Source organism: Tiliqua scincoides, chromosome 8 (assembly GCF_035046505.1).
Source record: "Tiliqua scincoides isolate rTilSci1 chromosome 8, rTilSci1.hap2, whole genome shotgun sequence".
NCBI classification, from domain to species: Eukaryota; Metazoa; Chordata; class Lepidosauria; order Squamata; family Scincidae; genus Tiliqua; species Tiliqua scincoides.
The window spans coordinates 57,297,751-57,319,897 of record NC_089828.1 but is presented as its reverse complement, the minus strand read 5'-3'; the positions used below and the strand labels follow the sequence as shown (position 1 = coordinate 57,319,897).

Sequence of the window (22,147 nt, the reverse complement as noted above, 5' to 3'; positions counted from 1 at the left end):
GTGCAGATTGTGAGGGAAACACCCCATGAATCAGCCAGGCCAGGCCAAAAGCAAGCTGGTTCCCTTCCTTGGGCACAAGGTTGACATAGGATTAGGCTTTTGGTTCCAATGACTAAACCGACACCTCAGATTGTACAAGAGAGCCTTTGAGAAGAAAATCAGTTGACAGGAGATACCAACTCTCCACTGCAGGATTAGTGAAGGCTGAAAAGCGACCAGACGTCACAGGTCCTAAGCTAAGGAGAGAAGATTCTGGTGGGGAAAAGCGTCGGCTGCTAGTGGGGGCCAACATTTTCCCCCAGAAGTGCCCATGAAATGGAGAAAGAATGTGGCTCCTCCATAGAACTGCTGTCCTTTTTTGCAACCATTAATGGATTGCTGAAAACCCCATTCCACCCCCCCCCAAAAATCACCAAAATGCCCCCCCATCTCAGTGCAAACAGGATAGCAAAATGGGAAGATCATTTCAGAGTGACCTCAATGGAATGACATGTCCATGTCCACTCCAAGACCATTCAGCCATACTAGTGTCTACTAGATCATGAGGGGGGGGGAGGCATAGAGGCAAGACTGGGCAGTTGTAGATGGGCAAGGCAGCAAGACAGGTCAGAGTCACAGTACCATGGACAGCTCCCATAGAGCAAGTTGCTCCAGCAAGGGCCAGAGGGAACTGAGGCATTAAATACCTCCCCATGACTATCCCTCTTGGGCTCCCCTGCCTAGGGAGTGGAGACCTTGAAGGGGTAGTTTCCTCTCAACCAAGCACCACATTTTCACTGCCAGTACTGCTGTGATGACACTGGGGAGCATATGGATCCTAGCATGAGGGGGTCAGTTCTTCAGGAGATGGAGGGGCCCCTCTGGCTGTGCTAGTACTACCACTGAGGGCTCCTGGTCTGACTCAGTAGAAAGCAGTAACACCAGTATACAGTTTCTAGTCTTGATAATAGACAGAATTGATTCCAGCTCTTGCATGTGGGTTCAAAGAAGCTTGCTCTTGGCCGTGATAGTTCAGAATAGGTTTAAACACTCTCCAACCTTTTTTTCCCTCCCTTTCACTCTTTCTTAAAGGGTGAGCAGTCTGGAGCATCATTCTGTGTAATGATTTAAAACATGATTCTGGGAAGGGGATAAAATTCTATCTTGATCTATATTTAGATGACAAGGCATCTCTTGTGCCAAGATCAGATGCAAGCCAATGTCCAAGGTGCAGTAAAGAGGACATCAAGGCATTTGGCTACACTTGGTGAAGGATAAAGATCAGGAAACTGGCTGGCTTCTCTGAATGGGGACAACAGAAGGCCTGCTGTAAATCATGCAGGAAGGAGATGTGCCAGGATGTTGTTGTCGGTTTAGACGTACTGTGATAAATTCAACAGAGATCTCCCAGATAAAAGCTTTGGATTGCTAATTATGACCAGCTGGCTATAATCAGTGCACGGGATGGATGGAGGTTGGGATAAAGGGGCCAGTGTGGTGTGGGGAAAAGCATGTCAGACCATAACCCGAAAGATCTGGGTCCAAGCCACTTCTCAGCCATGGTACTTGGAGGGAAACTGCATTGAAGGACATGGCCTTTATGCCTACCTGTTCCAGAAGCAACTGAAATCATGGGGAAGGGCTGTAGCATGCAGAAGGTTACAGGTTCAAGTCCTGAGATATCCAAGTAGGGCTGGGAAAGACTCTCGGGTGGAGCCCAGAAATCAGTGTGGACAACATGGAGCTAGGTGGTACTAGAACTACTGGTATTGGCCTTTAAAGCCCTTCACGGTTTGGGTTCAGGTTATCTGAGGGACAGCCTTCTCCCATACAGCCTTCTCCCATACATTCTGGCCCACTCTCTTAGGTCACCTTAGGGGGCTAACCTTCAAGTGCCGCCTTTATCCCAAGTTTGAGGGATGGCAGCATGGAGACAAGCCTTCTCTGTAGTGGCACCATAACTATGGAATTTTCCCCACCGGGGGAATTAAGAACTACCCCTTCCCTCATAGTCTTTCAACAAGGGCTCAAAACCTTTTCGTTCCATCTTGCATTTGCGTGATGTGTCATTGACCTCCGTGTCTCTATAGCAGGGCATTGATTAGAAATAGTTGCCCTCCTCCAGTTGGTTATATTGCCTTATTATGATTTTATGTTTTTTTATTTATATATTGTATATTTTAATCTGAACTGTAAGCCGCCTTGTAAGTACATAAATAATAAATACATACATAAGTATTTAAATAAGGAAGGAAGGAAGGAAGGAAGTGGACCACCAGGGGGGATAGACACATTAGAAGGCAGGTTCTGATCTTCCTATCTGGCTAGTTGCTCTTGGAAACAGGATGCTGAGCTAAATGGACCCTGAAGAACAACAACTCTAGCAATTCACAACAAAGAAAACCATCAGGTGGAGAAATACATGCAGCGATTTGCCAGGGGCAGGATCCAGGAAGTTATAACGGTCCTTGGTAGTAGTAGGGGACTATTGGAGCAGATCGTGATAGACGCAGAGATCAACCGTAGCTACTGAGCTGCTGCTTTCACAAGGGGAAAATAGGGAGAAAAGCCCACTGTTATTTCAAAACTGGAGAGTGTGCTACAGCAGCCTCTGTGGCTTCTCCGGAGAATGTGAGCATGGCATGCGAAGGCAGAAATTCAACAGGGAAAGCATTCTGGTTGAATACTTTTCCCAGAAAAGGGACCGTAGCTCAGGGTGCAGCACCTGTTTGCAGACGGAAAGTTCCATGTTCAAGCTCCAGCAGCAGACATGGCTGTAAAGGACCTCTATCTGGGTTCCTGGACCGTTGCTGCCCATCCGTGTGGGCGATCCTGAACTATGGACCGCCTGTCTCACCAGTGGGTGGCTTCATTGCTTCATCCCATTGACTTCCTCTCCACACAAAGGAAGATCAAACCTGTTGAACCTCTGCCTTCAGGGCAGCTGCTTAAGGTCCTAGAGGCCTGCCAGGAAAATGAGGAAAGGGGACAATCTGGAGTGGGCCCCTGTGTCTAGGTCATAGCCAGCCACATTCCCTGGTTGTAGGAGTGTGTGTGGGGGGGGGGGGACCCTTTAACCATATCTTATCAACCCCATTTTATTAACATGCTGGCAAATGGCAGGTTGCACTATTCTGTGGCAGCCACAGTTCCTTCAGACAGCTTTGTATCACTGCTGTGGACTGTGCAGCAACGTCTAGAGCTGAGAGGGCTGCTTTGGAAGTATCCTGCCTGCGTCCCGGGCCATGCAGCCGTTGCTATGGTGCTGCGAGTATTTTTCTGTTTTCCAGTGACGATTTAATCTACCGTTTGTAATGATGATTAAACTGCACGTTGACGCACTCCTTGGGAAGGCTTGAATTACCAAAACGAGGCTTTCTGGGTAAATTATTTGAGCTTTGCACTTAAAACAAATCAATTGCCAAGAAGCAGAATTTACATGTTCACGAATGGATGTTCCATAAACTGCTTTTCCTTCCTCAATTCCCTTTTGCCCAAATGTTAGCAAAAGGCATTTGGCTTTTTAGTGGAGGGGAGATGGAGCTGCCTCTAGTTCTGTCCCTGGACAGGTCTCCAAAGAGGAAAGACCCTTCCCAGCTGCTCTCAGCCCTGCCACCCGCCTCGTTTTTCTCTGCACTTCATTTTGATTGCCTCAGGACTCCATGCCATGCCTTCCTCAGACCTGCCCCACTCAGCTCTTACTCTTCCAATTGATTTAAAAACTTTTATGTGCAGCCAACTTATTTTGCTTGACCCTCCCAGTTTAGAGAGCTGGGATGGTGTCATGGTTCAGGAGTTAAGTCCAGGCCTACTGGAAAATCCAGGTTCAAATCTCTGCTCAGCTATGAAGCTTCCTGGGTGACCTCACAACCGCTCTCAGACTCACCTACCTCACAGGGTTGTTGTCAGAACAAAAGAAGGGACGAAAATGTGCAAAACGCATAAATGAATGGTCATGGCTCTTGCAAGGAAACCTGTGCACTGGAATTTTCTGAGAGTGTTAAGATCTCTCTCTTTCACACACACACACACACACACACACACACACACACACACACACACACACAGAGAGCGCGTCAAGAAGGCAAGATCGCTGTCCATCCCCTTCCAGAGCTACCATTTTAGATGTTCCCTGTTTTCTACAGGATAGTGTCCTGCCCTGACAATGTGCAGGAGCGCATGGAGCATAAGGAGGCCACTGAGGAGAGCATATATAAAGAACATTAGGTCAGTGGTTCTCAAACCTTTAGCACTGGGACCTACTTTTTAGAAGAAAAATCTGTCAGGACCTCCTAGAAGTGATGTCATGACCAGAAGTGCATTATCAAGCAGGAAAAAATCCTCGGCTGCAATCCTACCCACACTTACCCAGGAGTAAGTCCCATTGACTAACCCATTGACTATCATTGTTAAAAGCATTGTTAAAAGCCTAATATATTAAAAATAAAATATTGTAATGAATGGGGACCCACTTGAAATTGGCTCATGACCCACCTAGTGGGTCCCAATCCACAGTTTGAGAAACACTGCATTAGGTTGTAACAGGTCATCCCTGATGGGAGGGAGGGCAAAGAAAGGGTGAATCCCTTCTTAAAGTGGGGAAGAAAGGAAAAGAAGAGGGAATCTTAGGAAACAGTAGATATTTTGGCCCAGTCCTATTGTCCATTTACACTGCTGGAACAAGTGTTCTGTTGGCATAAACAGCTTTACAGATTTCACAAACACCATCGCACCTTGCGAGCGCAGACTGCCTGCCACTGTGTGATGACAGCATGAAGACAGCCAGCAGATGCCCTCTGCCACCAGTAAGATTGCACAGGGGTCAGGAGGGTGGTGTGGAGGAGGTGGAAGAGGGTTGAGCAGAAGGGGGAGGAGGGCAGATCTAGCCTTGGAAGGGGGCAGGTTCAGCGGCAGCAGTGCCCACCTTCCCTGGACCGGATCACCTTCGCTGGTCAGCGTAGGCTTGTGCTAGTGATATTGGTGGCACAGTCCAAGCTGAACCATGGCAGCAGCGGCAGCAGCAGCAACTCACCCGGGGGGGGGGGAGGAACAAAGTTCCCACAAGGAGAACTCATCTTGCCAAAACTCCCCCTCAAGATATAGCGGACACCACATTGGCACCGCCACACGGGGAGTGAGGCAGGATGGGTCTGCCCAGTGATGAAATCACGAGAAGCAGATTCTCTCTCACTTCATGCGATAATTTGAAAGTTATAAATGGTGGGATGCTTTTCCATTAGGTATACTGCTCATTGACTTTTTCAAGACATATCTACTTGCGCCATTTCCGGATGTGCGCAGTTTCTGCTGACCATCTGCGCTGGTGGGTTGCGGGGGGCTCCTCTGCAACCTTGCTTTGGCGATTTAAGGATCCCACACAGAGGACTTCATCGGTTTGGTGTCAAGTCCCCTTATTAAATTTCCCCAACAGGGGGTGGATACACACAGCCAGCTGCTTTCCTCTTCTAAAGAAATCTCACTTCACCATCACGCAGTCAACTGGAAAGAAGGAGTTCTATTTAGGTTTCATTCTCTACTACTTTTTGGCACCGACAGGTTACATACCAGAAGGCTGCATGGCAAAAGTTTAAGCCAATTAATTCCAGCACATCACATGGCGTCCAGGAGCATACATAGTCAGAGGGTATGTGAGCACAATGAATGTGTTTAGGCAAGAACAAGGTGCGGTAGTGGCGTAGCTGGAGGGGGGGCGGTGCACTCAGGCTGGCCCCCTGAGCAAAACGGAGCCAAATGGCTCCCCCCACTGGGAATGGCTCCGAAGGGAGGGGCCGCTTGCCCGCCTCGCTGCCAGCCTGAGTGCTCCGCCCCCCTCCAGTTACACCATCGAGGTGGGGGGGAGGCACTGCTTTGCATGCAGAAGGTCCAAGGCTCAAACCCTGCTGCCTCCTGTCAAAGCAGCGATTTTCAACCCTTTTCTTCTCATGGCACACTGGCCTCTCTGGTCTTCTCTCTGGTCTTTGCCTCTTGTGATGTCACTTCCAGCTTCCAGGAGACTCTGTAGTAACAAATTGTCTGTCCCATTCCCTTCACAGGTGGGACAGATAATTCACAACTACTACTAAACAAGTTGCCCCAGAAACTGAGCCAGAAGAGTTTTTCAGCTATTTTCAACCACTGTGCTCCAGACACCCAAAGCACACATGTGGAACATTCTCTGGGGAGAACCCAGAAGTGACTGCCTTGTAGAGCTTAAGGTTCTTCCAGATGAGAGGGTGCTCACTCCCCTTCAAACAGGAGCCACCACAGGAGAAGGAATGGGATGCAAAGCTGCCACTCCTCCTCCCCCAGGGAGAACCTGCTAGAAGAACATCACTGTCCCAAGGAGAACATCACTGTCCCAGGCACCAGGGCTTCTAGTTATGCCTCTGTTCCAGGGCACACCAGTTGAAAACTGCTGTGCTAAAGTATCTTGGGTAGCAGTGGCATAGCTAAGGGGGTGCAGGGGGTAGCAGTAGCACCGGGCATCAAGCTTTAGGGGGGCAACAAGCTGAGCTTGACACGAGTGACCAAAATTGTGAAAATCTTGGTATGTATGAATAATACCATCGTGTTATATATCATTGGAAAGGTAATTTAATGTAGAATGCAATGAAATAAACCTCATTGGAATATCTTTATTCTATCAAATGTTATGGCCAATTAACCAGAAAATGAAAAGACAACTGTCTTGTGGAATAAAAAGTTGATTTGCTTAGCTCCAAATTGACCTATGAGACTGATTGTTCTGAGTGCCAATGAGATGTCATTATGATACAGCAGGGAATTGATAACTTTTTATTTATTTATTTAATTAAATTTGATTTTTTTATCATGCAGGGGCTCTACAAAATCTTCTTTGAGCCCGGGTAACAGATAGATGCCTTAGCTATGCCACGGACTGGGGGGAGGCAGCAGAGCAAGTGGGTGGTGAGCTGCTGGGGGGGAGGAGGAGGTGGTGTTTCCTCCCAATTTTCACTTTTTAAAAAGTCCGGGCATGATGCCACTTCCGGTTGTGACATCACTTCCGGTGGCAACATTTTGAGCTTGGCACCAGGCTACACAATCATTAGCTACGCCACTGTTGGGTAGCAAGGTTGAGAGAGGGGGCTTTGGAAGTGGGGTTTAGCTCCCCTTTCACCACTGAAACCACCCCACCAAAACATTCAAGGTTTTTAAATAAAGCTGGAAGTTCCTGGCTTGTGAAAACTGCATGTCAGAGCACAGGTAAGGGGCATTTTTTTTAAGTGCACCATGGCAGAGATGGCAGCAGCAGATCTAGGGCAGCACTGGGTGGCATCGTTTGATTATGCTGTCCCTGAGACTCCCTCATGCACACTTTTAAGTATACAAGTAGGGACGATGCATCAAGCAACACCTGCACAAAAAGGAGCAGGAAATACCAGCTACAATTGATTCCTTGAGCAGGACAAGAAGAAATGAAACCAACCAAGGATCTAATTAAGGTCCTGGGCCTCTCATCTCAGACACACACATGCCCTCCCCCAAAGAAATCTTTTTTTTTGCTTCTAACAGAAGAGCCCCTGCCAAGTCTTTAGCAAGGCTCACAAGTGCACTGTTTGTCTTTTGACATGACACCTTCAATTCAATTAAGCTCAGATTAAATCACTTCTCAGCTAGTAAGCCAACGAGCTCAGCCCATGCCAAAAGAATGCATCACACCATTCTCTAATGTGGGTTTCTGAAGCTTCTCTAACAACCCAAAGCAGCCTGCATAATGAGTGGCAGACGTCTCTGGAATCACAGCGCGTTTGGTCCGTGCTGCTTAAAAGGGTCCTGTGCTGGAGGCTGAAAGTCCTCCGTGCATGGAGTTATCTGATTTGTTCTGCCACATGCTTGTAACCTGAAAGAGCATGGGGCAGACTGCATCTGAACGTATGGAGGGCTGGAAGGAGCAAGAAGGGAGAGAGGCTGCTTAACTCTCTCCCCTCCGAGTAGGGTTGCCGACTCTGGCCGAAGCTATCCCCAGAGGTGTATGTTTTGTTTTTGTCGTCAACATGATGCTATCTTGGCAATTCCTGGAGACTCTGTTAAAATCCCCAGGATTGCTTTCAGGAGGCACCTGGAGATTGATACTAATTTCTGGAGATTCCAGGCCAATCCTAGAAGGATGGTAACCCCAGAGCCATAACTAGGGCAAACCCTGAGGGGCACCTGCCCCAGGCACTCTGCCAAGTCGGAACACATGACTGCCCTCAGGCTCCATCCTAGCTACAGAGGTGATGCTGGAGGCTTTGTGCGCCGTTCCCCACAAGTGGTGCAAGGCAGTCACTTTTGGGTTCTCTACAGAGAAGGAACGGGGTGCACAAAGTGGCCACAACGGGCACCCCTTCCTCTGGGAAGAACCCAGAAGTGACATCACAACAGGGCAGTCCATTACAGCTCTGGTTAACCCTACCTCCAGGAATGGAAGGGAGTGGAAAGGGAGAGAGCCTGCTTGACCCTCTTGATGAGCAAAAAAGGGGAGGGAAACCCGTCCACTCCAGGAGTGCCAGAGGGTGGGAAGGGAGAGAAACCGCTTCATCCGCTCCCTACCCAGTTACTTTTCAATTCCAAACAGCCCTCCCCAAGCTGCTGTTCCACCTGTGAAGGGAAGGTATCTCATATCTGTGGAACAGCTAGCCAGAACTGGCAGGGAAGTCATTTCGCCTCGGCCCTCACCGTAACAGCAAAGCCAACAAGAAAAGTCCTGGTGGCTTTCCCAGCTGGCAAACCCTCTGAAACCCCAGCCAGAGAAACAGACACCCATTGATCAGCAGCCTGACAAGTCCGCAATATGGCAGGGTGATCTCCTTCGGCGCAGGAACGGACTCCTCTGCTACACGAGGCCAGCTTGCCAGAGACAGCCAATCACAAGGAAAAAATAAATAGGGCCATGATGTCAAACCTAATAATTCTCTCGTCTGGGTTTATCCGGCCTCCCTGAGTCAGCAGTTTATTTGATTAGGGGCGATTCCCAGATGTCTAACATCATAGTTACCGTTAGCAACCAGTCCATGAACTCCCATTCCGAGATCAAATGCAAAAGTTTCGGTTTGTCTGCTGAAGTCGGGACTTGAAAAAGGAGGGGTTGACTGGGGGGGAGGCTGAGACTTGAAAGTTTCATTAATAGGCACACGTCCACACGAGGGGACAGGCTTCAGTCCTAGTGCTATTTTGCTGCAAGTCTCTCTGTTCCAACATGCCTCTGATCCGCACCCAGCGGGCAGAGATGCAAGACGGCAAGGGGTAAATTAAGTTACACTCCCTACTCCGGCAGCTCCCTTAGAGATGAAAGGCAGAAAAAGCTGGAGGAGTCCAAAGACAGGCAGACTGGAGAGGGAGGGAAGAGGTGAGGGTACTCTTCTGCGCTCAAGGAAGGGGCTAGATGGGCTCAGCCCTCTGTTCTTTCTCCCTGGCTTCACAACTGTGGCTGCCTGATGTCTGGCTTTTGATTCCTAGGCCTGACTCCTGGTTCCTGCTCCAAAGTGGCTCGAGGTGCATTTGCTGAAGCCAACCTGACACCAAAGGCAGTCACCAATGGCAACTCAAATAGAGCTTCCTGCACCAGGGGCATAGCTACAGGGGGTGGTACGGTAAGTACTGCAGGCACCGAAATGCACCATGTAAGCAACCCTCCCACTTGTCATGGGCAGTGTGCATTTCTGTCTATACCTGGAATGGCTCTGACGGCGAGTGGGAGGGACCACTTACACAGCGTGTTGTGATGCCTGCAGTACAGGTACTTACCACACACCCCCTCTGGCTGTGCTACTGGGGGAAAGTAAAGTAACTCAGGCCCAATGCGCCCTTCCGGCAGTGCCTAAGTCCTGCGAGAACTGAACGGTCGCATCATTATCCTGTTGGCCAAAGGGAGTAATTTTAAGTCTCAGAGCAATCATTTGTTTTCACCACATTCTGAACTCTGAAAATTTGGAAAAATCCCCATTCCAGAGTTAATTTTAGAAAATCTTTTGTTCAAACTGGACTTTGGAATGCCGCACAGAGCAAAATTCCAGAATGGTAAAGGACCAGAAAGAGGAGTGATATTTTCTCATCCCTTGGAAGCCACAAGAGTCCTGGCTCACCAACGATCTAGAGCAGCCCTGTTCAGTGTTTCTCTTCTCACGGTACACTGATCTCTATGCTCTATGTGCCTCTTGTGATGTCACTTCCAGCTTCCGAGAGACTTGTCCAAGTTCTGCGGTTCTGTTTTTAGGGCAACTGTCTGTAGTGACGCCTTGCCTATCCTTGTGCTGGCCACAGAACCCCAAAAAACTTTTCAGAAATTTTCAACCGCTCTGCTCCAAACTCTCATAGCCCACCTGTGGACCTCTCGTGGCACTCCAATGTGCAGCAGCACACTGGTTGAAAAGAGCTTATCTGAAGAGCCAGGTTGCAAATTGGGAACCTGATGCATTTGTCATCTGGACTCCCTTTGCTCTCCTTCCAGCCCCGGGGCACTGCTTTGCTTTCCCATGCTTGGCAACCTCCTCCTAGAGGCGGAATCAAGATGGGAAGCAGGGGGCTTGAAGGTGGGGGGGGGCTGCGTTTATGGAATTCCTGTCCACAACAGCAATGCAGTTGTTTTAGATTAACGTATAAATAGACATTAGTGTAATACATCTGTTGTTAATCCACATCTTGGTGGAAGGGAGATGCCAACACATCATTTATTAGACTCGCCGATCCTATAACGTCCTTTCCCTGTGTTCCTTTTGTCTTTTTCTCCGAGAGCGTAATGGGTTCCAGGATGTCTTTTATTTCACGATATAGACCGTGTTTCCTCCTGCCGACCAGAGCAAGAAGTAATGGATTCCAGGATGTAATTTATGCTGTTTTTTGGAATCAGATGCTATTCATTCTACAGCTTTCTGACAGTGAGTCGGTCTTCTTGGGCTACTCCCCTTTCTGTGGAAGGCAGGTTGTGCAGAGAGAGATGAGGAGAGAAGAGGGCAATCGACTCCAAATCACGATCTGGGGGATTTTTTCCTGCCTGTCCCCGAGTTGGTGTTCATGAGGAAACAGGAGCAGGAGAGCTTCTTCAGCTGTGTGCAGCCAACAGAAAAGCATAAGTGGCCTGCAGGATCGGGGCCTTGGGGGTGGAGGCGAAGGAAGGAGGAGGGGGGAGAGCTACAGGAGGCAAGGCCAGCATCAAGACAGGGAGAGGAAGGAAGGAAAGAAGGAAGGAAGAGGAGAGAGAGAGGAGGAGGAGGCAAAGACCAGCGGGAAGGGGCTGGGCTCCTCTGAAGGGGCTGGGAGGGAGGCTGCTGGCTGTGCCCTGGGAGGAGGACCAAGAAAGGCTGGGGAGGCATTGAGGGCCCCTGTACAATCCAGGGGGAAGAAGGGGGAAGGCCCCAATCGACTAGACCTACTCCTGGGGCAGGACTGGGAGAGCCTGTTGTGTGGCGGCTGAGACCCTCCCCTGGGCTGCACGATAGAAGATGGTCTTCTAAATGTGTGGCCCATACTGGGGATCCCCTGGAAGGCCAATGGTGAAGATAAACCCAGGGGGAGAGGAAGACACCCCCTCCCTTTTCTTTTTGCACCTGCTCAGACATTATAGTTCTCCTTATCTTGATTACTCTGTGACCTGGATATGGCACTTCCCCCTTGGAAGGAGGACATAGAGATGGTGGCAGCACAGCAACTATTAATGTTTTATTTAAAATATGTAGACCCCACCTTTCCCTCCAATTACGGGGGCACCTGGCGCAGCTTACAAAATGCATACAGTCACAATCAAAACCAGACTTCAATAAACACTATGACTACTGGGGTTGCCAACCCTCCAAGATTAGCCCAAAGTCTGCAGGAATCAGCATCCCTCTCCTGGTGAAAGCTCCCCTGGAGACCGTTAAGAGGCTTCCAGGAACCTCCAACATGACAACATGTTGGGGGAAAGAAAAAGTCTCCAGAATTGCTTCGGTCAGAGTTGGCTACCCGAACAGGCGGGATAAGACCACATTTCTCTCGTACCATGATTCACACTGTGGTGACCTACAATTAGAGAACTTTCATGCAGCCATTGAGCACAAGTAACACGCATAGCCGGGGGGTGGTATGGAATTGACCAGGTTCTTTTTGTGTCAACCTTTGTCAGGCACCCTGCAGAGCCACAGTGGGCCAGCGAGGACAGTACTGTTCTACGTGGACCACATGCTCCAAAGGCAGCATGCTATGTGCACAGTGCTTTTTTGTGGTGGTGGCGGCAAGAGGAAACCAGGAACCAATATCTATGGGCAACTGTGCATGCAGAGTACTCTGCACAGAATGAGGAAATAAAGAATGGGAACGTGAAATGGACCTCCGGCATCCATTCCATTTTGCAAACAAGGTCGGGGAATGTGGGACTCCATCATCTGGAGAGAAATTCAAATAAGAATTTTGGATACATCCCTTTGGCCAAATCACAGGCGTGGAGCATCTCACACTCCCTCTCCACTGAAGAAACTTGCTCTGAATGTAGGATATGAGACAGGGAATGAAAAAAGAGGAAGGAATTTCACTTCCCAAAGACCATCCCTCCTCTCCAAACCGAGCAATTGAGCTTTCTCCTGCTCTGCAACAAAGAGGACTGCATACAAGAGGGAGGGAGAGAGAGGGAAAGAGAGAGACCATGCACAAGAGAGAGACAAAAATATCTTGTTAAATTTTTATAGTTCTAGCCACTGAACAAGCTACTTTTTGCCCGATAATTTATACCTGAGTGGTGTGTCTAGACATGACATCATGTTAAGGTATGCCTCATGTTTTGTGGTAAGTGTACAATAACCAGGGTGCATAATGGCTTCAGTTCAGGTCAGCTAAAGGAGGCTATTGGGGATGCAGAGAGGGGATGGGGGGAAAGCGAGGAAGGACTGTTGTCTAAGCAGCTGTTCTGGGGAATGAGTTTTATAGTCTGTTGTTTTCTGCCAAGGAAATGGAGCCCTAACAAATGCTCATCAAATCCACACTGAACCAGTATCCCTTGCAAAAGAGGGGGGGGGGGGAAGTGACAAATACCATAGATAATCTCCAATTCACCAGCGGTCTACGCTGGGTATGGTTCGTATTAAAGCCGTGAAAGAGAGCCAGGGATGGAAAAGGAAAGCAATGTGGAATATCTACCCAGATGGGTGTGGACAAGACTGACGGCTACCAGGGCAGAGTCTTTGATTCATGTCTAAAATGCAGTGCACTGGAACCAGCTGTTAGTGAGGATTCAGGAAAGCTGACTCGTAAGGACATGAGAAGAGATTTACTGGATCATACCCAAGGGCCATCTCGCCCAGCATCCTGTTTCCCACAGTGGCAACCAGACACCCCTGGAGAGCAGTGTTGCTTTCTTCTCCTGCTGGTAGGCTTCCCAGAGGCTTCTGGTGGGACACAGGGTGCCCTTTGACCTGATCCAGCTACGCTTTCTTAGCAACCAGAAAGAGTCCCCATTTTGTAGTCCTTCTTCTGGGCATGTCACCATCCCTGTTTTCGGGGATGCCTTGTTAAAATTGCTAGTATGAGTTTCCGGAGTTGCCTGTAAGATTTGTCACACACACACCCCCAGCAAGTCCCTAGCCAGCAATTTGCAACCGGTGTTCCACGGCCCTCTGGTGTGCCACAAAAGGTCTGCAGGTGTGCCACAGGAGTTTGGAGAACAGCGGTTGAAAATAGCTGGAAAAACTCCTCAGGGTTCTGCAGCTCTGTCTTTAGGAAACTGACTGTAGTAATGAATTGTCTGTCCCTCTTCCTCTGTGGGCGGTTAGGGGGAGGCTTCGGACAGGGAGGGGGAGGGCAAAGAGCAGGCTGCAGGGCACAGCTCTTGGTGGCAAAAGTGCACATTGCATCCTATCCCCCATTTTAACCCGCCTCACTCCCTTCCTCTCCTCAGACTTACACCAGCTACATAGTATGGGTCCAAGGAAATCCATAGGCAGCTAGAAGGCCTACCAGTGGGTAGTACAAATGTTTTTCTTACTCACCTCATGTTGGCCCTCTGGTTACCCCCCTAAAGAAGTTCTAAAGACTTCACTCCCATAATTTTTCTTCTCCAGCCTGAGATATGCGAGTTTCACCCCTCCTGCCTCTGTTTGTATTCCCAGGCAGGGAGGAATTGCGTTTTTTTGGCTTGCGCACAACATTCGATGCAAAAGCAGATCCTTGCTCTAATGTAAAGGGAAAACTCCTGGACTGTTTTTGGAAGCCGTACAGACAAAAAGGCAGCCCATCTCCAAGGAGGAGGCCTGACTTACCAAACGCAAGCAGGGCCTTTGTAGAAACAGAGCTGATGTTATTTTTAAGAAGCCCCTCCCGCGAGGTCTGCTCTTTGCAGATTTGGGGAGGGGGAAGCAATGGGGGTTGCCTGCAGATGCAAATGGTCTCGTTTTAAACAAAATACAGGAGAAAAGACTTTCCGTGCAAGGGGCTTCAAAGGCATGGAGAGGAAACTTTTAAAAAAAGATTATAATAAGAACAGCGACCATTTTTAAGGCTGATCAAGGTGATATTGTAGAGCATGACTGGGTGGTCTTCAAGCCTGCGGGATGGACTTTCTTTCCTAGAACCCCCAAGTCTGCCAAAAAGGATGCTAAAATCCTGGAACGCTAGGTTGTTTGGACAGCCCTCATTTCCACATGGAGTGGGGGAATGAATCAGGGATTTCCCTCTCCGGAGAATTGCACTGTCACTCTAGCCTTTTTTTTTTTTTTTTAAACTCAGCACCCTCTACAAACTACCATCCCCAGGATTCTTTGGGATAAGCCATGACAGTTCAACGGTGGTTGTAACCAGGGAAACAGCAGATGCCACAACAGCAACAGATTGCAGAAAGAAAATGAACCAGGCACAATGTCTGCTGCTTGACGGCCTCACCAAAACGAAGCATGTGGCCAACGCAGGCATCATCAAGATCAGTGATGGGAGTGTGTGGACCACCACTCCGGGCTTCACCCTCCAAGCCCAGGCACCCCTCTTAATCCACGCTTTCTCCAGGAACCTGCTCCGCATCCGGAAAGAAGGGATGTATTTCAAGGACAGGTATTACACCTGCGTCCGAGCGGATGATTATTCCATCTACCTGAAAGGCAAAGACTATGGACTGGTGGCTGTGAGGACAAAGGCCTTCATCCTGATTGGTACCTACAGCCAGGGCATGTATCCCAGCGTGTGTGTGGAAGCTGTTGAGAGGTTGGCTGACTACATTCGAGAAAAGGGAAACTGAAGGGCATGACCAAGGCCAGAAAGACAAGCGGTTTCACTAGGAAACAACAGCCAGTGCAGTAAAGCAAGTAATTGGCATTTTTCTACCATTTTCCCCCAAAGTTGACTGAAGAGGGCACATTGTTGGACAGATGCCGGTTACATTGCACCTATCTGAAGTCCACATGGAATTACCAAATCTTTGCAACATCCACCTTTTGCCTGTTAAAAAAAAATTAAAAGTATGTGCATTCCAAAAAAACACACCAGTAATTCCCTGGCATGTAATCATGACCTGTTTATTGCGTAGCTATCTAGATGCCTGAACCACAGGTGGGCAGACACTACTGTAGAGTGTGCGATGTGCATGACTTGGGGGCAAGTGGGAGAACCCACATTTATAGCTCTGAGAGCACCTCCAGGCAGAGCTGGGAAAGAAACCCATCTGAAACCCTGCCAAATGTTGCCCCCTTTCTCTGATGGTGCTCCAGCCTCTGCTCCTCCTATTCTCCAGTGTTCTACCCCAGCACCCCTCTACAGTTCTTCTTCTCTTCCACCAACCAACCCAGAGTGGAAGGAGGAGGAGGGAGGGCAAGTGGGCAGACAAAGATGGGTTCCCCCCCACCAATCTGCTACCTGAGGGAACTGCTTTAGTCTGCCTCGTGGATGGGCCATCCCTGATCCTCACGGTGAAGCTCCAAAGATGACAACTGCACCAAACCGCTGACTTTGGGAAGACCTTGGATGTTGGATGGTGCAACGGCTCTCGTTTCCAAGTTGGTGGATGAAACGGGGAGAATGCTAATTTGATTGCTCCACGATTAGACTGTTCTGCTGCGCTGGGAATATTTAGTAGGCAAGGAATTAAAAACATAGTCGAATCTTGATTAAAATAGGGAAATGGGCAGAAATCCATACACTGAGATTCCAAAACAAATAGCATGGAGAATATTTGTGTTGTTGTTATTCAAGGGCAATGCAGGAAATATGCAAATCAAATGACAGCTGTCAGGAGGGCAGTTACATTGAGGCGGGGATGAGGAAGGGAGTTTGGCTCATCTATCAGATCAACAATAATGCATGCTTTTCTCTGGAGCCCAAAAGACTGGAGCATGGACCTCTGATCATGCGCCATCTTTACTGGTTGTCCACTAGCTTCCAGCTCAGTTCAAAGGGCTTTAAACCTTTGAATGGCTTGGGGCCAGAGGAACTCCCTGCCACATGGGCCATCCTTTGCACTTGCAATGGGCATGAGAGGCTCTGTTCTGTGTCCCCATCTCTACCTGACATCAGTCCGGCAAGGAAAACACAAAGGACATTTCCAATGATGGCACTGGGGCCGTGGAATACCTGCCTCTTGGAAATCTGCCTGGACCCATTTCATTATAGTATTAGGCCTTTTTTGAAGATGCTATTTTACAAGTTGTTTATCTGTAGTTTTAATTGTGTGCTGTCATTCACAAAGTTTTCCTGGGCTGTTTTATTCCTGCTTGTGGTTTTTAGTGCTACTGCTCTCTTTGGGTACAATTTTAGTATAATGTACTTGTCTTCTGTAGTGACATAGCTTAGTTTTTTCAGTAAAATTCTGACATTCTTATAAATGGATTAAACCCATTCATGATGGAGAGCTCTATCAATGATTACTAGTCGCAATGGATCCTCCATGTCCAGAGGCAGCCTATCTCTGAATAACAGTTGCTGGGGAACAAGGAGCATGAGAAGTTTGTTGTACTTCTGTCCTGCTGGTGAGTTTCCAACACAAACCTGGTCACTGAGAAACAAGGTCCTTAGTGGACAGACTTTTGGTCTGATCCAGCAGGCTTTCCTTATTACTTGTGATTGTTAAGAATGGAACTACCATATACAAGAACAGTATAATTGAGGCACACAGACAGTGGGGCAGGGCTGCTGCCTCCATGCCCAGCTCTTGTGAGCTTCATGGCAACATCTAGCTGACTTCAGAAGGGAGATTTATGGAATAGAGGGGTCTCTTTGGTCTGACCAAGCAGAAGTCTACGGACGGAAGGATGGAAGCCAAGATGCTTCGGAAGACAGATTTTCCATCTACTGTTGCATTTTGAATTTGCTACAGAATCATTCCATATCCACCACTGTCAGGATTTGGCCTCATTGCCAACTGCCCAGTTCCCTGAGAAAGGCCCACAGCTCATCCCTGAAACCACAGCCTTTCTGGGATGAAGAAATGACTCTCAGCGTCTACCTAGAGAAGAGGTAGCCCAAGGAGGGCTGTTGATGACAGCCTGACACACACCCACACAAATAAACCTAGCAGCCAGCCCTGCCATCATCCTGCCCATACTAGCCAGACAGTGGTTTTGTTCTACTCCTGTTGGATTGTTATGGATCTTTTTTTAAAATCCTTTTAATCGGAGAACAGAGAGCCGACATTCGACATTCACAAATTCAAACTAGAGCGTCATTCGCTGGCCAGCCTCAACTGAGACTCAGAGTTGGCTGGGGACATTTTTGGCCTCCCAGGAGATAGTCCTGAAGCTTTGAACTTCCAATGCTGGGGGGGGGGGAGGAGGAAGGGAGGTGAAGACCAGGCTGAGATGTCAACATCATCTTGGATGCAAATCAATCAAATTGATGCATGATTGCAATAACTAGCCCACCTCACCTCTGCGCTGCCCTCCTCCATATGGTCTTTATATCAGGATTCGACAGGCTGGGTGGCTCAGAGGGCTCATTTCCTGTTGTAGCTAAATCCCTTGTGCTCCCAAACGGAGGAGAGCAGCACAGTCAGGCTTATTATCCCGCAGAATCGCTTGAGCGAAGCTGAAGCAACAAGTCCTGCTTGGTGTTCGGTTATCTTATCGACTTTGCTGAGTGCAGAGAGCAGCCCAAACAATCCTGGGATTAACCAGGACCCTGTCAAAACCTGGCTGTCACTCACAGATTCTGCCGTGACAGGGTTTACCTGCAGTTTCCTGGGGCCTGCAGGTGTGGAAGGTTAAAACTAGAGGGGACTGGAGGTTCCAACTAGGGACTGAGGACAGCTGCAACTGTAGCACTGGGAGTCTCAGGGCCCAATCCTATGGCCCTCAGCGCCTACAGTACACTCATACCCCTGGTGCTGAGTGTCGCAAACATGCCGTAAAGCACATTTGCAGCACCCAGTGAGCAAGTGGCACCAACTGAGAGGCCTGCACTGCCCCATTAGTGCCATAGAGGAAGCTCCAGCTGCCACCGGCAACCAGGTAAGTGCCGGGCAGTGTAGGGGTGTGGGGAGGGACTAGCCCTGGGAGGTGGGACCAGCAGAAGCTTCCACTGCCGAATCCTACCCCCTGTGTTGGACTTGCAAGCCCAATGTGGGGCTTCTCAATTACATCCCAATTAGAGGAGCTGGGGCTTTACTCAGGGTAAGGGGATGAATGTCCCCTTCTCCGAGGAGTGGCGATTTCCTTGGCCCTGCGGTGGCCATTTCGGCGCCACTGTAGCCTGTAGCACCATGAAGATTGGACTGGGTCGTCAGTCAGGTTCAGCAGGACTCTTCTCATAATAACCACTCATGAAGAATGAGTTTAGCAACAGTCATTAGCCCTGCTAATAAAGAGAACCTCTGTGTTCAAAAGCAGTCTATCTCTGAATATCAGTTACTGAGGAGTACAATAGCGAGGGAGATCCATTGCTTTCCTCTCTTGCTTGTGGGCTTCCCAGAAGTATCTGGTTGGCCCCTGAGAGCATTTGGGGTAGACCAGGGGTGTCAAACATAGGGCCTGGGGAAGCTTTTCATCTGGCCCTCAGGCTCTCAGCTGCTGAGGTGTTATAGCTGAAATGGCAGCCCACATGAAATTTGGGCTTTCCCGAACCTTGAAATATGATCAAGATTTGCATACTTTCTCTTCTGTCATTTGCAGTTAATGAGCTTTTATATGAGAACAGGGTCTGATTTCTGACTATTAGCTGCTCAATGATGTCACTTTCTGCTTAATGACATCACTTCCGGCCCTCAGCTGGAGCCCTGAATGCTAACTTCGGTCCTCTGTATGAAACGAGTTTGACATATGTTTACTTATTTATTTGTTCATCTTTCAGTTGTATCCCATCTGTCACTAAACAGTTCTAAGTTGGCAAATAAAAGTCTAACACATCAACAAGTTGTGATAATATCAAATTTAGCCATTTAAGACGTTAATAAATAAAATCACTCCAGCAGCAGATACAGGAATAACTCACAAGTCTTAAGTTGGTCAGACAGGTGGGTCCTGTTTCAAAAGCACAAAGAAAGCGAGCCTCTCTGGCTTCGTGAGGCAAGGAGCTCCACATCCAGGGGGCTATAACAGAGAACACTGTGTGCTCCACGTACGCCAGTCAAGTTTCACCCAATGACAGGACACCAAGGACAGCCTCTTCCAAAGATCTTAGCAGATGGATAAGTTCATACAGCAGAAGACAGCCCCAAAGGTATTGAGGGCCCAAGCTGTCAAGGGAATGGCCAGCACCTTGGGAAGTCTGCAAAGTACCAAGCAACGGAGTCACAGTGGACCACCAAAGCTTTTCCTGGGTCCCCAGAGGGGCACGGTGTCAGCATGGTGTTGTCACCTGGAATAGCCCTGCTGGCCTGCACTGAGTGGATGCAATGGTGGTGCAGGCGCAAGTTGGCTTCCCCTCCACTGCTGCCACAGAGCAGAGCCTGAAGTACATTCTCACGCACAGATACAGACTAGCCAGAGCAAAAGAGGGAAGTGGAGAATCTCAAAAGGACAGGATCAAAAGTCTGGTTGGCCACCCTGGGAAAGAGGGGGCTGGACTAGATGGGCCTTTCTGCTGAGCCAGCAAGACCCATCCTATGTTCTTGAGTCTGGCCAAACTCAAAAGTTTCATTAAGACCCAACACCAACTTTGCAGTCCCTCCAACATATTTCCATCTGGAAACAAAACCACTTCTGTGCATCTTCAACTGGATCTCCAGTGGTCAGGGAAAATTAACCCAAGCCTTGCTGCAACTGAGATGTTGTCACCCGGCTGGTCCCACAGAAATGGGTCCATAGAGATATTTATGGGGCCAGTGTTAATGGCTGAAAAGCATTTCAGAAAGGCCTTGAACCAACCCGCTTCCTCATTACACATAAATATTCTGACCAAATATAAACGAAGATGGATGGGTTTCTTCTACAGCCATCCCAAGAGGACTGCACGCATTTGGCATTGCTCGGGGAAAAGAGTGGAAAGCAGACTGGGGAGAGGAAGAGTAATGCTGAGTTTACAGCAACCTCCCTCTCCCTCTTCAACCCCTTCCTCAAAACTTAATGTTTATTTTCCTCTTTCTCATGTTCAGGCCGCTTCATATACATTCTCTTCTTGAAATCCAAACAACAACCTTGTAAGTTAGGCCAGCATTCTGCAGGCCAAAATGGCAGCTGCTGGCTAGAAAGAGGAGCATTGACGGAAGAAGGAGAAAAAGCCACCTTTCCACAAACCCCCAAAACCTTCCCTTGAATTTCAGCCTCTCCTCAAAATTTCTCCATATTTGGACTCCCCAAATTTCACCAGCCCCAAATTTTGAGCCAAAAGTTGCCAAGTGAGCATGTTTGAGTCCACAACAAATGCAATTCCATCCACCCAGAATTCTCAGAAATCTCCCTTCCTTTAGGTGCACAGAACTAGCGGCCAGCCCTGGAGCAGCCCTGCTGGAAAGCAAACAGGAGCCAGTTCTCAGGGGATTCCCGTTCAAGGAACCCAGCAATGCCTCCCAGTGTGGGAAACCTGAGTGCAAAAAGTCCTGTGTAAACACAGCCATGGCATGTACCATAGGGAGGAGGAGGAGGGTGCGAAGATGGACAGCTGGCCTTCAGAAAGGAGAGGAAATTTGCAGTGAAGATTTAAGCCCCTTGGATCACACACCGGGGCGCACTGACTGCCAGCCAGACTTCCTCCCAGGCTGGGGTCCTTCTTTGTTGGCTGCCTCGTTAAGAGTTAAAATTCCTGAGATAATTATAATCTAAACAAGCTGTATCCCTCAGCGGCAAGGAGGTGCCCACCAGCTGGTGATAGTTAAGTGGAGACTTTTCTTGAAAAACTTGAATCTATTAGCAAAGGGTCAAGCCTTTCAGTAACGCTCCATGGAGAGCTCCAACAAAGGTTCGCTCTATCCGCCCGGAAAAGGGGTTGCCAGCGGAGGGGAGAGAGATTTTAAAAAGGAGGATGAAAACTAACACAACACACACACACACACACACACACACACACACACACACACACACACACACACAAACTCCCAGAGAACCCAGCACCCCAACAGTCTCCAACTCCACTGCTCCATAGAACCTTCCAGGCAAAACGGACAAATGTCCATTTGGATGATAAGAGTCAGTTCCTAGAGACCGAAAGTCAAATCTAACCTGAATCCAGTCCCCCATGACTGGTTCAGAGATGGGATTTCAGCAAACCAGAATGGAAGCTGGACTGAAAATCTCTGTTGCTTTGAATCTGAATGACAGTCGAACCCAAAACACAAAAAGTGGCAACCAGTTCAGAATCATCAGGCCCTCAGCATACAATGGTATACAATTAATGTTTTGTTTTTCTGATGTCTTATCCTGTTGTATATATTTTGTTTGTTTAAAAAAAAAAAAGGAAAAAAAAACCTTTCAAAAAGTTAAAATTTTTTTTTAAAAGATGAGACATTTTCCCTACAAGTTGATTACCTTGGTATTCATTGGATCAAGCAAAAGGGATGTAGCCTAGCATATCAAGGCACTGCAAGCAAAAGGGCTTGATATGACTCTGTAGACCAAATAACTTATTGATAAGATCACTTGCTCCCTCTGTCCAGCTAACACATCACTTCGCACTACAACCCCTGGTCTAAGGGTACATGACGCAGGGCTGGTCAGTGCTTGGATGGAAGACCACCTGGGAGCCCCATGGATGTCGCATTCCATGATGGAGAAAAGGCTGGATCAATTAAATAGTCAACACAAAGAATGGCCATTCTAAACACGCAACCAGTTCGAACACACAGATGAACTTA

At 48.5% G+C, this 22,147-nt stretch overlaps 2 protein-coding genes across 2 annotated transcripts in view; one reads left to right on the top strand and one right to left on the bottom strand.

Annotated features, from left to right (window-relative positions):
• The window catches only part of COL26A1 (collagen type XXVI alpha 1 chain), an 81,049-nt gene that overhangs the window by 41,830 nt on the left and 17,072 nt on the right, over positions 1 to 22,147 (bottom strand). The window lies entirely within an intron of this gene.
• PFN4 (profilin family member 4) lies at positions 14,786 to 15,172 on the top strand. Its single transcript, XM_066634900.1, has one exon. The coding sequence runs from the start codon at positions 14,786 to 14,788 to the stop codon at positions 15,170 to 15,172; it is 387 nt and encodes a 128-aa protein (XP_066490997.1).

What these genes read in the sequence shown, in the direction of transcription:
- PFN4 (XM_066634900.1), top strand. Translation starts at nt 14,786, where the DNA reads ATGAACCAGGCACAATGTCTGCTGCTTGACGGCCTCACCAAAACGAAG.